At 42.7% G+C, this 15,635-nt stretch overlaps 1 protein-coding gene across 1 annotated transcript; it reads right to left on the bottom strand.

Moving 5' to 3' along the window:
* Positions 1-2,342: 2,342 nt before the first annotated feature.
* Positions 2,343-8,534, bottom strand: LOC306881052 (E3 ubiquitin-protein ligase TRIM39-like; the record flags this gene model as incomplete). Its single annotated transcript, XM_079434941.1, has 7 exons — positions 8,439-8,534; positions 3,966-4,519; positions 3,718-3,813; positions 3,387-3,632; positions 3,179-3,317; positions 3,020-3,046; positions 2,343-2,887 (listed from the first exon to the last, which is right to left on the bottom strand). Exons 2-7 carry the CDS (start codon positions 4,515-4,517, stop codon positions 2,343-2,345), a joined length of 1,605 nt encoding a protein of 534 aa, XP_079291067.1. The 5' UTR covers positions 4,518-4,519; positions 8,439-8,534.
* Between the last annotated feature and the right edge of the window lie 7,101 nt (positions 8,535-15,635).

Here is a 15,635-nt window from a genome sequence, read left to right as displayed (position 1 = left end):
TTCTTTTTATGGTCCCCTGTGCCACCTCTTTCAGAAAATGCATTTAACAATTTTTTCTGATTATTATTAGTGATATAGGCTAGTACAACATACACACACCTAGAGGATTATTAGGAACACCTGTTCAATTTCTCATTAATGCAATTATCTAATCAACCAATCACATGGCAGTTGCTTCGATGCATTTAGGGGTGTGGTCCTGGTCAAGACAATCTCCTGAACTCCAAACTGAATGTCAGAATGGGAAAGAAAGGTGATTTAAGCAATTTTGAGCGTGGCATGGTTGTTGGTGCCAGACGGGCCGGTCTGAGTATTTCACAATCTGCTCCGTTACTGGGATTTTCACACACAGCCATTTCTAGGGTTTACAAAGAATGGTGTGAAAAGGGAAAAACATCCAGTATGCGGCAGTCCTGTGGGCGAAAATGCCTTGTTGATGCTAGAGGTCAGAGGAGAATGGGCCGACTGATTCAAGCTGATAGAAGAGCAACTTTGACTGAAATAACCACTTGTTACAACCGAGGTATGCAGCAAAGCATTTGTGAAGCCACAACACGCACAACCTTGAGGCGGATGGGCTACAACAGCAGAAGACCCCACCGGGTACCACTCATCTCCACTACAAATAGGGAAAAGAGGCTACAATTTGCACGAGCTCACCAAAATTGGACGGTTGAAGACTGGAAAAATGTTGCCTGGTCTGATGAGTCTCGATTTCTGTTGAGACATTCAGATGGTAGAGTCAGAATTTGGCGTAAACAGAATGAGAACATGGATCCATCATGCCTTGTTACCACTGTGCAGGCTGGTGGTGGTGGTGGTGTAATGGTGTGGGGGATGTTTTCTTGGCACACTTTAGGCCCCTTAGTGCCAATTGGGCATCGTTTAAATGCCACGGCCTACCTGAGCATTGTTTCTGACCATGTCCATCCCTTTATGACCACCATGTACCCATCCTCTGATGGCTACTTCCAGCAGGATAATGCACCATGTCACAAAGCTCGAATCATTTCAAATTGGTTTCTTGAACATGACAATGAGTTCACTGTACTAAAATGGCCCTCACAGTCACCAGATCTCAACCCAATAGAGCATCTTTGGGATGTGGTGGAACGGGAGCTTCGTGCCCTGGATGTGCATCCCACAAATCTCCATCAACTGCAAGATGCTATCCTATCAATATGGGCCAACATTTCTAAAGAATGCTTTCAGCACCTTGTTGAATCAATGCCACGTAGAATTAAGGCAGTTCTGAAGGCGAAAGGGGGTCAAACACAGTATTAGTATGGTGTTCCTAATAATCCTTTTGGTGAGTGTACAAGTTATGCGCATGTGTTTGTATTGGGTAAGCATGTGGGTTGTCTTGGGGGTGGGGGGCCTCTAGAAATCCCTTAGCCTAGGGGCCTGTGTAGACCTTAATCCGGCCCTGATTTTAGTTATACTATACTATACTATACTATAGTTAGTTTCACTTTCACAGAAAACCAGAAGCCCTCACCAGTAGTGCTGTTCAAGTGTGTCGCACAAGAACTGAAAAGTGAACCCACAACATCGCCCCCAGGTGGCTGGACCCAGTATAGGCCATAAAACCCACCCTCTGTAAACTAATATGATGCAAGACAAACTAAATAATCCAATTACATTTCAAATAATTTTTTTTTCAAAGATGTTTTCTGTCATTTTATGTCATTTCACGCTGATGTATGTTCAAGTGCTCGTTTTTCGTATGTTTGCTTAGCCACACATTCAGAGCTATGTGATGCAAACGTCAACATGCAATAGTTTACTAATCAAGCACTATGCTAAAAGTGTTAATGGGTTCATAACATGAAAATTAATAGATAATCTGCTACTGTAATCATAGTATATGTGAAAAAGAATAAAGGTTGGTGTTTTACGGCCATTAGCATGAATTTGAGCTGTAAAGTGCAGTGAATTGTATGTTTTGGTATGTTTTTCCAATTTTTTGGTGTATAATTCAATTGAAATCATAGGGGAGATGTGGTGGTAAAACCTTTTGCATTAACATCTATAAACTCAATATTCTTTCAGTTATGTTTTAATAAGTGTACTCATGTAATCTTACTGATCCAATTATTATACAGAAATTTACAGGACATTGTCAAACATTTAATTTTTTATTTTTTGTAGAATTTTACAGATTATGCATAATAACAGCAGATTTTCAAAGATAAAAAATCAGATAGAAAGCACTATGATTGTAACATTTTCTCATTTGGCTAATAGCTGCATTCAATATATCTTATATAGCCTTTCAGATTAATTTGTATTACACCGCTTTGTTTTCATTGTTTATTTCATAGAGTATCTGGGTTATTAATTCATTCATTGTAATTAACAGTTGAGATGATCATTGGTGCTGAATCTTTACCAGTATCATCAGGAAAGGGGCAAAGATATGAAAATAGTCGATTAGTGAAAGACTGACCAGTGAAAGAGTAGATATGAGATTTGGACTCCACATCATAGGAGACCAGACCCTCCTCGTAATCCACAAACACCCCCACCTTCTGTGGTTTCACTCTCAGAGAGAGATAAACACAGGGATCAGCCCAAGCCCAATATTCATCCCCATTCCTCAGTGCCACAGCCCAGTATCCATCCTGAGGACTCACTGTGATCTTTCCCTTCCTGTTAATAGATTCTCTGGCCACTCCTAAATCCCACTGACTCTTTCCCTTCAGCTGCACTTCAAAATAAAATCTACCTGACAAGAATCCCTCTTTTCCCAGAACAGAGGCACACTTATCAAACCGCTCTGGGTAATCTGGGAGTTTATGCTTAATGTCTCCATGTCTCACTTGTTTCCCATCATTAGACAGGATGAGTTTAGGATGAGCTGTATCAGTATCCAGAGTCACATCCACTGAGAGAGAAATCAGATAATACATTTTAACAAAGATCTCCATATGCTGACAAGTGTTTGGCAGAATAAATGTAAACTATCAGTATACTATGTACTGTATGTGAGTATGTGAGTAAAAATCACACATTCTACCTGCATACTGCTGCATCCTCCTCAACACTGTAAAGTCAAACAATAATAAAAATAGTTTCAATTTTTTTTATACAAAACGGTTGTATGTGTTTTATGTAATTTTACAAATTCTATCAATAGTATCTAATGATTTGTGTGCTGTATTTGATATTGACTTACTAGTTTGACTGAGTTTCTGGTCTAGAGTTTCCTGCAGTTGAGTCAGAGCTCTCCTCAGAGTCTCCACACTCACATCAGTGTTCATACTGATCTCAGGCCAGTTCCTGGTGTGTGGAGGACTGCACAGGGATGGATCAATCTACAGCAGGAGAGAGCAGAAATCCCTCAGCATGAGGAGTGTGAGTGCTGTCCCATGATGTGAGCAGACAGAGAGACACTGACCTAGGAGCTGGAGGTGATCCTCAGTGTGTAAGAGATGATCCAGCTCAGTGTTTCTCATCTTGAGCTCAGTGATTTCCTGCTGCAGCTCTTGAATGAGCTTTTCCTCCTGATACTCTGCTGCTTTCTGCTTCTCCTCCATCATCTCCAGCAGCTCAGCCTGACATCTCTCAATGGAGCGCATCAGATCACTGAAGAGCTCAACATTGGCTGTTTTCTCTCGCTCTGTGCTTTTCTGAAAATTCGTTTTTTTTTTAATATAATTACATCAGCTTTGTCAAATAAGAGCATTATTCATCACATATTGAAAGTCTGCTCACTTTTCTGAGTTTTGCTGAGTGTCTGATGTCCTGAATCTTCCTGATTCTGTCCTGGATCATCTGCTGCATGTCTTTCTGTGTCTTCACCAGCCGAGCCTATAGACAGACATGAACATATTTGATATTTTATCAAGCTATACTTAATCACTTTTCTTAACATGTATTTTCTATTTCTGACAGAAGATATTGTTGGAATATTTAAAACCATATTACTGAAGTAAGTTTATTGTATTGTTAGTAACTCGTGCCTTCTTCTCTTTACTCTCCTCCTCTAGAGGAACAGTGTTGTGAGTCTTGTGGTCTCCATCAGAGCAAAACACACACACATACGTCTGATCATCTCTACAGAACAGCTCCAGAGGTCTCTCATGTTTCTGGCATATATAGTCCTTTATATTTTTCACAGGGTCCATCAGTTTGTGTTTCTTTAAGTTTGGGACTCTCTGATGAGGCTCCAGGTGAGTTTCACAGTATGAGTTTTGACACAGCAGACAGGACTTCAGGGCTTTCAGTTTTCTTTCATCACAGATATCACAGAGAACATCAGTTTTACTCAGACTGAACTTTTCCTGAAAGAGTTGTACAACCTCTCTAAGTGCTGTGTTGATCTTGAGGTCGGGTCTTTTACTGAATGTTTCCTTACAGAATGGACAATAGCAGTTCAGACTGTTGTTCCAGCACTGGTTCAGGCAGCTCTTACAGAAGTTGTGACCACATGGAGTGCTGACTGGATCAGTGAACACATCCAGACACACTGAACATTGATGCTCCTCAGCAAGAAGACCACTGGATGATGACATAGCTGATGAGGAAAGAAATAATAAAAACATGCATCACCTGCAGTATTGTTGTTCCAAATATCAGTCCCAGCTGTGCTTACATTAAAACCAACGGAATCAATTTTATCAAACAGATCAATAAACAGGAAATTAATATCAAGTAACTTGCATTTTAGATACAGTGTAGTCAGTTAATCTATCTATTTTGTGCAGCCCAGAGCCTCTGCCAAAACTAGCTCTAAACAGAGCCAAAGAAGAAATGGAGGTCGTTCTCACAGAGCGCATTCTGTGCTAGGTCTCCATTATTTTTAACTGTAAACATGCATCTTTTAAAATTGCGCTCACATCTCTTGTTGCATTTCCTGCACAACGTGCTAAAACAAGGAGATCAAGTTAAAAGATATTCAATATATAACCCAGAAACTAACAATTAAAGATGTCATTGTTGCTATTATTATTTGCATCATTCATTCATTATCTTGGCTATTGACTTACATCAGTGGTGTAGTGGTGCCTGGCCATACTCTTAATTTATGCCCCCGATTTGTTTATTTTTTTGGCCCGGCAAAGGATGAACGACCTGTGTCATATATATATAAAACTATTAAATAGTCTTGCATATTTAGTTCACTCCAAAATGGGCCAGTAATATTTGCACACTGTCACTTACCTTCTGCTGCTCGAGTAAGGATCATTATGAAAATAATATTATCCACAGAAGAGGTGCAGATTTTGCAATAAATAATTAACAAACAATTATTAATAATCAATAAACAAACTGCAGCAACTGACATTTTGTGAGAACCTCTAATAAATTGCATGCTATTTTGTTTAGTTGTCTGTTCAGTATTGTGGGAGAATTGTGATCTCTACTTGAAACAAACAAAAATCGTGATTCTCAATCATTTCAGACGTGAGTGTCACGGTGCACACAGCAGGGAGGACACAGGAAACGAGGATGTAACTCAAAAACATACTTTACTAGGACATCAGAGAAAGGACAAGGCAAGGCAGACACTGACAGGAACACCGGGGAGTAACGAGTAGACCAGACAAAATGGCACAACACAGACAGGACTATAAATACACAGGTAAATTAACTCAAACACACCTGGAACCGAATAAACTACTGATTACATGAAACGAGAACAGGAAACAAACCAAATAAGGGCACAAGAGGCAGGAACACATGACACACACAACAGTTCTCTTACATTACTCCCCCCTCCCGAAAGGCTCGTCCCGAGCCTTAACAGTTCCATCGGGGAGGGGGGGTGGGCGCTCTGGAGGCCTCTCAGGACAGACACGGACCGGAACACAGGACAGGGACCTCCAGAGCGATACAGACAGACGGAGAGCTGGACGAGACCAGTGGAGACACAGGAGAGCTGGACGAGACCAGCGGAGACACAGCGGAGCTGGACGAGACCAGCGGAGACCCAGGAGAGCTGGACGAGACCAGCGGAGACCCAGGAGAGCCCAGGAGGCCATGGTGGAGCCAGGGGCTCAGGTGACCATGGCGGTGCAGGGAGCACAGAAGGCCAAGGCAGAAGGTCTACGGAGCCTTGGCCTCGGACCCCTCTCGGCCCGGCCCCTACAGCCGGAACCCTACTACCCCCCCCAAAAATTTCCCTGGGGATGTTGGGGGTATCAGGAGCCCTCCGGGGCTAGACACAAGTTAAAAAGTCCTCGGTCACTGGTCAATACGGCGGCAGCCGGCTGCCACTACCACAACGGTGGCAGCCGGCCGGCTGACCATCCCAACGGCAGGGACCGGTGGGCTGGAGGCAGCCCCAACCGGTGTCAGGCCGAGTGACCTCGGACGGCGGGTTGGCTTTCCCCGCGAAACAGTGGCCAAGGTGAGCCGCGGACGGCGGCGTGATGCCCCGCGCACGGCGAGCTGGAGTCAGCGGCGATCCGGCGGGCATTGAGTCAGCGGCGATCCGGCGGGCATTGAGTCAGCGGCGATCCGGCGGGCATTGAGTCAGCGGCGATCCGGCGGGCATTGAGTCAGCGGCGATCCGGCGGGCATTGAGTCAGCGGCGATCCGGCGGGCATTGAGTCAGCGGCGATCCGGCGGGCATTGAGTCAGCGGCGATCCGGCGGGCTTGACTCAGCGGCGATCCGGCGGGCTTGACTCCCGCAAACGGCGGGTATGACACAAAACACAGGAACCAAAAAAACACTAGAAAAACTTGGACGAAACAAAACGCGGTGAAGGGACGACGCTTACTGTACGGGTCTGGTCTTCTGTCACGGTGCACACAGCAGGGAGGACACAGGAAACACGGAAACGAGGATGTAACTCAAAAACATACTTTACTAGGACATCAGAGAAAGGACAAGGCAAGGCAGACACTGACAGGAACACCGGGGAGTAACGAGTAGACCAGACAAAATGGCACAACACAGACAGGACTATAAATACACAGGTAAATTAACTCAAACACACCTGGAACCGAATAAAATACTGATTACCTGAAACGAGAACAGGAAACAAACCAAATAAGGGCACAAGAGGCAGGAACACATGACACACACAACAGTTCTCTTACAGTGAGGGAGACAAATAAAATAACTTTTTTGTCTAATTGACAGGTTTTGAGACTATTTATTCATTATTACCTCTTGCTTTTAATTGGCTGAGAAATCAAATGCACTGCTGGACAATAACCAATAGGCTAATTTATAATATATTTTCCTGTGTTTTCCTAATGACAATTTTATGATTTGTTTATATATTTTTCCCCCCATTTTTATCACAGAATTAGATATATTTTATCTATTGCCAAGTATAATAAATGCTATGTCAGTTAGCACTACATTATTCAGAATCAGATGTTTTTTTATTACATGGAGATGTCTTGAAAAACACACATAAACCATATTGGCGCAATCATGTGTTTACTGTCTTCATGTTTCTTTTGAATTCAGCTTAGCTACAGTAGAGATAGCTTTGGCTACAGCTATAGCTGGATTCTTGCACGTCGTGACTCGTAAATTATAGGTTCTATATGAGGCCCTTTCGGACTTTCTGCGCGAGATCACCGTCCAGCTTCGAGTAGCCTATAAATGAATAAATGTCTCGTTCCTGACCGCATCACTGTCTTTACTGGATGTTTTTAGGGAATATTTGCATTTATTCACATGCGATTGGATTAGTTACTCATATGGTGGACTGTCATGATTTGGCTAGTGCAGGACACTACTGAATGATGCGCATATAGAAGTGTGTACAGAATGCCGACTGATAAAGAAGTGGAGGGTAGCCTACCTGCGTAGGCTACCCTCCACTACACCACTGACTTACAGTACATGGAGGTTTATCCATAAGTTGTCTCCTGGTTTGTCTTGGTAAAAATTCTGCCATTGCTCTTCTCTTTGTGTCTTTGCAGGAAAAGGTCATAACACATTTTTATTTCACAGGATGAAATGAAATCTGTTAATCACTTTTACTTCCAAATTTCAAATACAGCCAATGCAATTATATTTTAAACTCTCTAATATGTCTGCAAATATTTTATACTACTGTGAATTAATAGATTTATACCAAAACTGCTACAACACAAATTAAATTATTGGATGTGAAAGAGATTCACTCTTTACTCTTTATTTGTTTTTATCTGTTCTCTGTTATAGTTCTGGAAATATTTATATAGTTATATAATGGTTATATACTCATACAGATCTTTTACAGATTCAGTCAGTAGTTCACAATCTTCCTGTTCCTGTTCACAATCATGCTTTACAATGACAGACACCCAATAAACAGTTTTACAACCCACATTTTTTTTTTTCATAGTTGCCTATACAACTAAACTAGTCGAATAAACAAGTTTCTACAGTGCTTTAACCTGATTTTGCCTAGATTTAGTCAGACACAGATGCGTAATCATCACATAGGCTACACGTTTAAATTTCTCTTGCATGTCCATCACGTACCTGCGAGTATCGGCTGTTCACATTCGTCTTTGCACGTCTTAGAAATACATAATTTTTTTGTTTATTAAAAACCTTAAAACCAACCCAGACTGTTGTTCCTAAGTTTAGTTTCACTTCCACAGAAGTGCTTCCTTCTGAGTTGCAATAGGCAGTTTGTATGTCTGTCAAGTCTGACGTACACTCAAGATCTGAGGATCATATTATTTCCAGTGCTTAGCTAATTTTGGCTGCGTCCAAAAACTTAGGCAGCCAACTTGCCACACTGCTATCAGGCAATGACTTCTGAGGCAGTTTAAGGCAAGTTCACACTACCAGTGGCGGTGCCAGGGCGAGGCTTGACGGGGCTATAGCCCCATCAGAAACTTGCTTATTTGTAGTATAGCATGAAATATATGTATTTCAAATACATTTTTGTATATTTATTTTTTTCTAGGGAAGGCATCTGTAAAGGATTTTCAGACCAAATTTTTAAGTGACTGAGATGGTCATTTCAGTAAAATGAATCACATTCCATTAACTAAGCTGATGTAAGGGCACATCATTTTCTGAATAAATGTTAAAATAGCGTTCAATAAGTATACTGTCATGAATATGTGTACACATTTTTATTATAAAAGATTGCAATCGGTAGCCTACACAAAATCAGATCAAACTATGGTGCATTTTTGTTTTGGCGTTGGTGAAATGTCACTTATGCCCTTCTGCTTTTTTACCCGTTTAATATCCTATCTGAAATGGAATAATGAGAATTAGGAAGACGGCTCGTATTGTTATTTCAGCATAAGAACAACATTTTTGGGATGGATGTTGTCAGATTTAATTGGTGATTTCAAATATGGAATTTAATCGCAATCTTGGTGAACACTTTTGGATAATTTGATGTTCTCCTTTCAGAGAGATAGGAGCTGCACTTCAGCATTTCAAAGATAGCCGCCGAGTGAAATGACTTGTCTTAAAGGGACTTTGAGAGACCGCAGACCAAGGGCCCTATTTTAACGATCTAAGCGCATGGTCTAAAGCATGTTTGTGTGCTGCTGCGCATCCCTGTGTGTATAACAATCAAAGTGTACGTGCATTGTGGACCCACCTGTAGGCACATATTACTAACTTGCTCTTTAAATAACAAAAGAAAAATTTACTTTTTTTTAGTTTTAGGTTTTAGTTGGTCAATGGCACAGTCTATTTCAGATGCCTCAAAATAGCAACGTGCCAACAATGCGCCTGAACACACCTCAGACCAGCACACCCATGAGCGCACAAATGGGCGCGAATGCATTTGCTATTTAAACAATGTGGCACAGGACGTGAACAGATAACTGCGTCAGGCTGAAACTAGCAAAAAACAATTGCGTCGCCCCTGGTGCCGCATTGTGTCAGGTTTATGATAGGGCACAAAATTTCTGTTCATGGTATGTATACCAGTGGTGTAGGTACCTGGTAAGGTGTATGCCCAATTCTTTATCAGCAGGCACTGCATATACCCACTTATAAATCTGATGCACATCATTCAATGTCCTGCATTAGCCAAAATCAGGACAGTCCAGCACGAGTAGCTAAATCAATGGCATGTGAATAAATGCAAATATTTCCTAAAAACACCCAGTGAAGACAGGGATGCGGAAATATTATTGATGATTGTGCCCCCCGCTCACTCCATTCCCTTCCCCACCCCACCCCAGTCAGAGAGGATACCGACAGTGACAGAGATGAGATGTTGCCTCTTCATGGAATGAGGACGTCAACCAAAGTGAGCACTCTTTAAAGTGGTCATAAACTGCCTTTGTTTTTTATTTTGTACTGTTCTCTGAGGTCCACTTATAATAGTATAAAGATTTTTACATAATAAAAAATAACAGACGAAATAAGCTATTTTCTGTCCTGTTTTTGACCCCCCTCATCAGAACGCTCTGTTTGAATAGTCGTAGAGGATTGTAGACTCGGAAGTCAATGCCCACTGCTATGATTGGCTAATACTTGTATGTTTGACAGTGTACATTCCTCATAGATGGAGGCTGCTGTGATTTAGGTCAAAAACGCATAAATAATTAAATACATATCAAACAATCTGTAAGAAGAGACAAAGCAATAGTGACCATGTAATGAAAACAGTTACTCACACTTGTGTTGCGACATTACTGTCAGATCCAATAATAGTTGGCACAGCATCGTCTTTTAGTTTCAATCTTTTTGAAAATCCCTCATCGAATTGTGCCTTGTTTGTAAACGAATCTGTGGTAAAATGAAGTTAACCAAGGACCAAGTTCTTACTGACTTTTAATTCACTCTTTCCTAACGTTGGTGTAACGTAATAAAAACGTAATATTAATATGTAATTTAAAGCAAATAGTTTAATTTAGCTCAAAGGGAATAATTTATGATTTTATAGGGAATTTGAACAGAATCACTGTTTTACAGCTGATCACTGAACGAGCCGTATAACAAACTCTGCACTGGATATTAAAATCCAAAATATAGTGATGATTGATGTAGTGATATTTAATAGCACAGTAACAAGATTGGCAGATTAAGACATTAACTTGTGAGCACAAAACACAAGATACTTCTCTTTTCGATATAAAAAACAACAACTCTCGCCGGCGGCTACTGAGAAGCTACGAGGCCTTTGTTTACTGCTGGAGCCGGACCTCGAGACCGCGGCCTCGCCTACTGACGCTACAAGGCAGCATCGCAAGTGGTGTGAGAGAGGGCGGAAGCGCGGTAAGTGCAGAGGTATACGAGCTAGGCTAAGGGCTAACCCCACAAGACCGGCTCTTCCAACACTCATGCTCTCAAACGTTCGCTCTCTGGAAAACAAACTGGACTTAATTCAACTCAGTCAGTCTACACAGCATGAGGCAAGGGATTGTTGTGTGTTTGTTTTCACCGAAACATGGCTAAACGACAACATCCCGGACTCCGCCATTCAGCAGCACGGGCTAACCAGCTTCCGAGCGGATAGAGATTCATCACTGTCTGGTAAGACCTGTGGAGGTGTGTGTACATCAACAAAGACTGGTATAACAATGCTGCGGTATTATCAAAACACTGTTCATCGCTGGTGGAGTTTATGTTTGTGAAGTGTCGACCGTTCTATCTGCCGCGGGAGTTCACGGTCATTGTTATTGTCGCGGTTTACATTCCCCCGTGTGCAAATGCAAAGGACGCGCTTCGTGAACTGTATAGCGCCATCAGTGAACAACAAACAAATAACCCCAACGGCTTTTTCATCATAGCCGGTGACTTTAACCACGCAAACTTAAAGACAGTTTTGCCAAAGTTCTACCAACATGTGAACTTTGCAACAAGGGGAAACAACACACTGGACTTTGTTTACACAACAGTAAAGAACGCTTACAAGGCTGTACCCCGCCCCCACCTCGGGCACTCGGACCAGCATACAGACCACTTCTCAAACTTGCCAAACCGGTTCAAAAACTCATCACAATTTGGGCAAATGATGCTACCTCAACACTACAGGACTGCTTTCAGTGCACAGACTGGAACATGTTTAAAGAGGCAGCCACCTACAACAACCACACAGACCTGCATGAGTACACTGAAACTGTGACTGCTTACATCAAAAAGTGCACTGATGATGTGACAGTCACCAAGACCATCACCACATGTGCAAACCAGAAGCCATGGATGACAGCAGAGGTTCGTGGGCTGCTAAAGACCAGAGATGAAGCATTCAGATCAGGAGATAAAGCAGCCCAAACAGCAAGAGCCAATCTGTCCTGTGGCATTAAAAATTTAAAATGGTCATATGCTCAAAAAATCAACAATCACTTCACAGACAGCAGAGACACATGGAGCCTGTGGCAAGCCATTCAGACCCTCACTGACTACAAGCCCCCGCCACAGGCCTGTGATGATGACACATCCCTCCCCGATGCACTCAACCACTTTTATTCATGGTTTAAAATGCAGAATGATACACCTGCACAAAAACTGCCCACACCTCCCAACGACCGGGCGCTCTGTCTGTCTCCAGCCGACATAAGGAAGTGAAGTGAAGTGACATTCAGCCAAGTATGGTGACCCATACTCGGAATTCGTGCTCTGCATTTAACCCATCCAACATGCACACACACAGCAGTGAACACACACACACCGTGAACACACACCCGGAGCAGTGGGCAGCCATTTTATGCTGCAGCGCCCGGGGAGCAGTTGGGGGTTCGGTGCCTTGCTCAAGGGCACCTCAGTCGTGGTATTGAGGGTGGAGAGAGCGCTGGACATTCACTCCCCCCACCTACAATTCCTGCCAGCCGGAGACTCGAACCCGCAACCTTCGGATTACAAGTCCGACTCTCTAACCATTAGGCCACGACTTCCCCATTTTTTTTCTAGGATTAACCCACGCAAGGCTGCGGGTCCTGACAACATACCTGGCCGTATTCTGAGAGACTGTGCTGCACAGCTGACAGATGTGCTTACAGATATCTTCAACACCTCGCTGAGCTAGGCAGTCGTCCCCACATGTCTCAAATCCACAACAATCATACCGGTACCAAAGTAATCACCTGTGTCCTGTCTAAATGACTATCGTCCCATAGCACTGACTCCAATCATGATGAAGTGCTTTGAGAGGTTAGTCATGCACAACATCAAAACCAGCCTCCCCAACACACTCGACCCGCTCCAGTTTGCATACCGTCCAAACCGCTCTACGGACGATGCAATTTCCTCCACCCTCCACCTGGCTCTTACCCACCTAGAAAATAAAGACTCCTATATTAGAATGCTGTTCATTGACTTCAGCTTGATATTGAACACAATAATCCCACAACAGCTCATAAATAAGCTAAACCTGCTGGGCCTTAACAATTCCCTTTGTAATTGGATACTGGACTTTCTAAACGGAAGACCTCAGTCAGTCCGTGTCGGCCACAACACCTCGAGCACTACCACACTGAGCACAGGTGCCCCACAAGGCTGTGTGCTCAGCCCGCTGCTCTTCACACTGCTGACCCACGACTGCACTGCCAAGTTCAGCTCCAACCACATCATCAAGTTTGCTGATGACACAACAGTGGTAGGTCTCATCAGCAACAACTATGAAACGCACTACAGAGAGGAAGTGGCACAGCTGGCTGAATGGTGTGGCACTAGCAATCTGTCCCTCAATGTGGAGAATTCAAAGGAGGTTGTGATGGACATCAGGAGAAACTCCGTTGACCACCCCCCACTGACCATCGACAGCTCGACTGTGGAGAGAGTCAGCAGCACTAAATTCCTGAGGGTGCACATCACAGAGGATCTCACCTGGACCACCAACACCATGTCACTCTCCAGAAAGGCACAACAGCGCCTACACTTTCTCCGCCGGCTGAAAAGAGCCCATCCTCACCACATTCTACAGGGGCACCATTGAGAGTGTGCTGACCAGCTGCATCACTGTCTGGGACGGGAACTGCAGTGCTGCTGACCGCAAGACCCTCCAGCGGACAGTGAACACAGCTGCAAAGATCATTGGTACCCCTCTCCCCTCCATCCTGGACATTTTCCTTACACGATGCTCCAGCAAAACCAACAGCATCCTGAAGGACTCCACCCATCCCTCCCACAGTCTCTTCCAGCTCCTACCAACAGGAAGACGGTACCGGAGCATCAGAGCCCACTCCGCCAGACTGCTCAACAGCTTTTTCCCCCAGGCTGTGAGAGCCCTGAACTCAAACCCCCTCTGAAACCCCATGCAAACCCCTACCTCCTGAAACATGGACCACCCCCCACACCAAAGAAAAAACTGTATGGAACTTGTATTGTATTGGGTAAGCATGTGGGTTGTCATGGGGGTGGGGGGCCTCTAGAAATCCCTTAGCCTAGGGGCCTGTGTAGACCTTAATCTGGCCCTGATTTTAGTTATACTATACTAGACTATGGTTAGTATCACTTTCACAGAAAACCAGAAGCCCTCACCAGTAGTGCTGTTCAAGCGTGTCGCAAAAGAACTGAAAAGTGAACCCACAACATCGCCCCCAGGTGGCTGGACATAACATACAAGTTATGCACATGTGTTTGTATTGGGTAAGCATGTGGGTTGTCTTGGGGGTGGGGGGCCTCTAGAAATCCCTTAGCCTAGGGGCCTGTGTAGACCTTAATCTGGCCCTGATTTTAGTCATGCACTCTGCTGTTTCATAAACGTATTAAAATAAATTTATCTCACAATCTGTCACGTACATGTGAGTGAGTATCTGTCTGTGAGTATCTGTGAGTGTCTGTCACGTACATGTGAGGTGTGTTCACATACATCTTTGAATGTCTCAGAAAAATAATATTTATTAAAAAGCTTAAAAGCTTTCAGACTGTTGTTCATCAGTTTAGTTTCACTTTCACAGAAAACCAGAAGCCCTCACCAGTAGTGCTGTTCAAGTGTGTCGCACAAGAGCTGAAATGTGAACCCACAACATCGCCCCCAGGTGGCTGGAATCAGTATACGTTATAAACCCCACCCTCTGTAATCTAATGGTATGCAAGACAAACTAAATAATCAAATAACACTTCAAAGAATGTTTTTTTCAAAGATGTTTTCTGTCATTTTATGTCATTTCACGCTGATGTATGTTCAAGTCTTCATATTTCGTAAGTTTGCTTAGCCAGACATTCAGAGCTATGTGATGCAAACGTCAACATGCAATATTTCCTAATCAAGCACTATGGTAAAAGTGTTAATGGGTTCATAACATGAAAATTAATAGATAATCTGCTACTGTAATCATAGTATATGTGAAAAAGAATAAAGGTTGGCGTTTTACTGCCATTAGCATGAATTTGAGCTGTAAAGTGCAGTGAATTGTATGTTTTGGTATGTTTTTCCAATTTTTTGGTGTATAATTCAATTGAAATCGTAGGGGAGATGTGGTTGTAAAACCTTTTGCATTAACATCTATAAACTCAATATTCTTTCAGTTATGTTTTAATAAGTGTACTCATGTAATCTTACTGATCCAATTATTATACAGAAATTTACAGGACATTGTCAAACATTTAATTTTTTATTTTTTGTAGAATTTTACAGATTATGCATAATAACAGCAGATTTTCAAAGATAAAAAAATCAGATAGAAAGCACTATGATTGTAACATTTTCTCATTTGGCTAATACCTGCATTCAATATATCTGCCATTCAGATGAATATGTATTACACCGCTTTGTTTTCATTGTTTATTTCATAGAGTATCTGGGTTATTAAT

This window comes from Barbus barbus, assembly GCF_936440315.1.
Source record: "Barbus barbus genome assembly, chromosome: 2".
Taxonomy (NCBI): Eukaryota; Metazoa; Chordata; class Actinopteri; order Cypriniformes; family Cyprinidae; genus Barbus; species Barbus barbus.
Note: the sequence above shows the minus strand (reverse complement) of the source record. Positions and strands in the feature narration are given on the sequence as shown.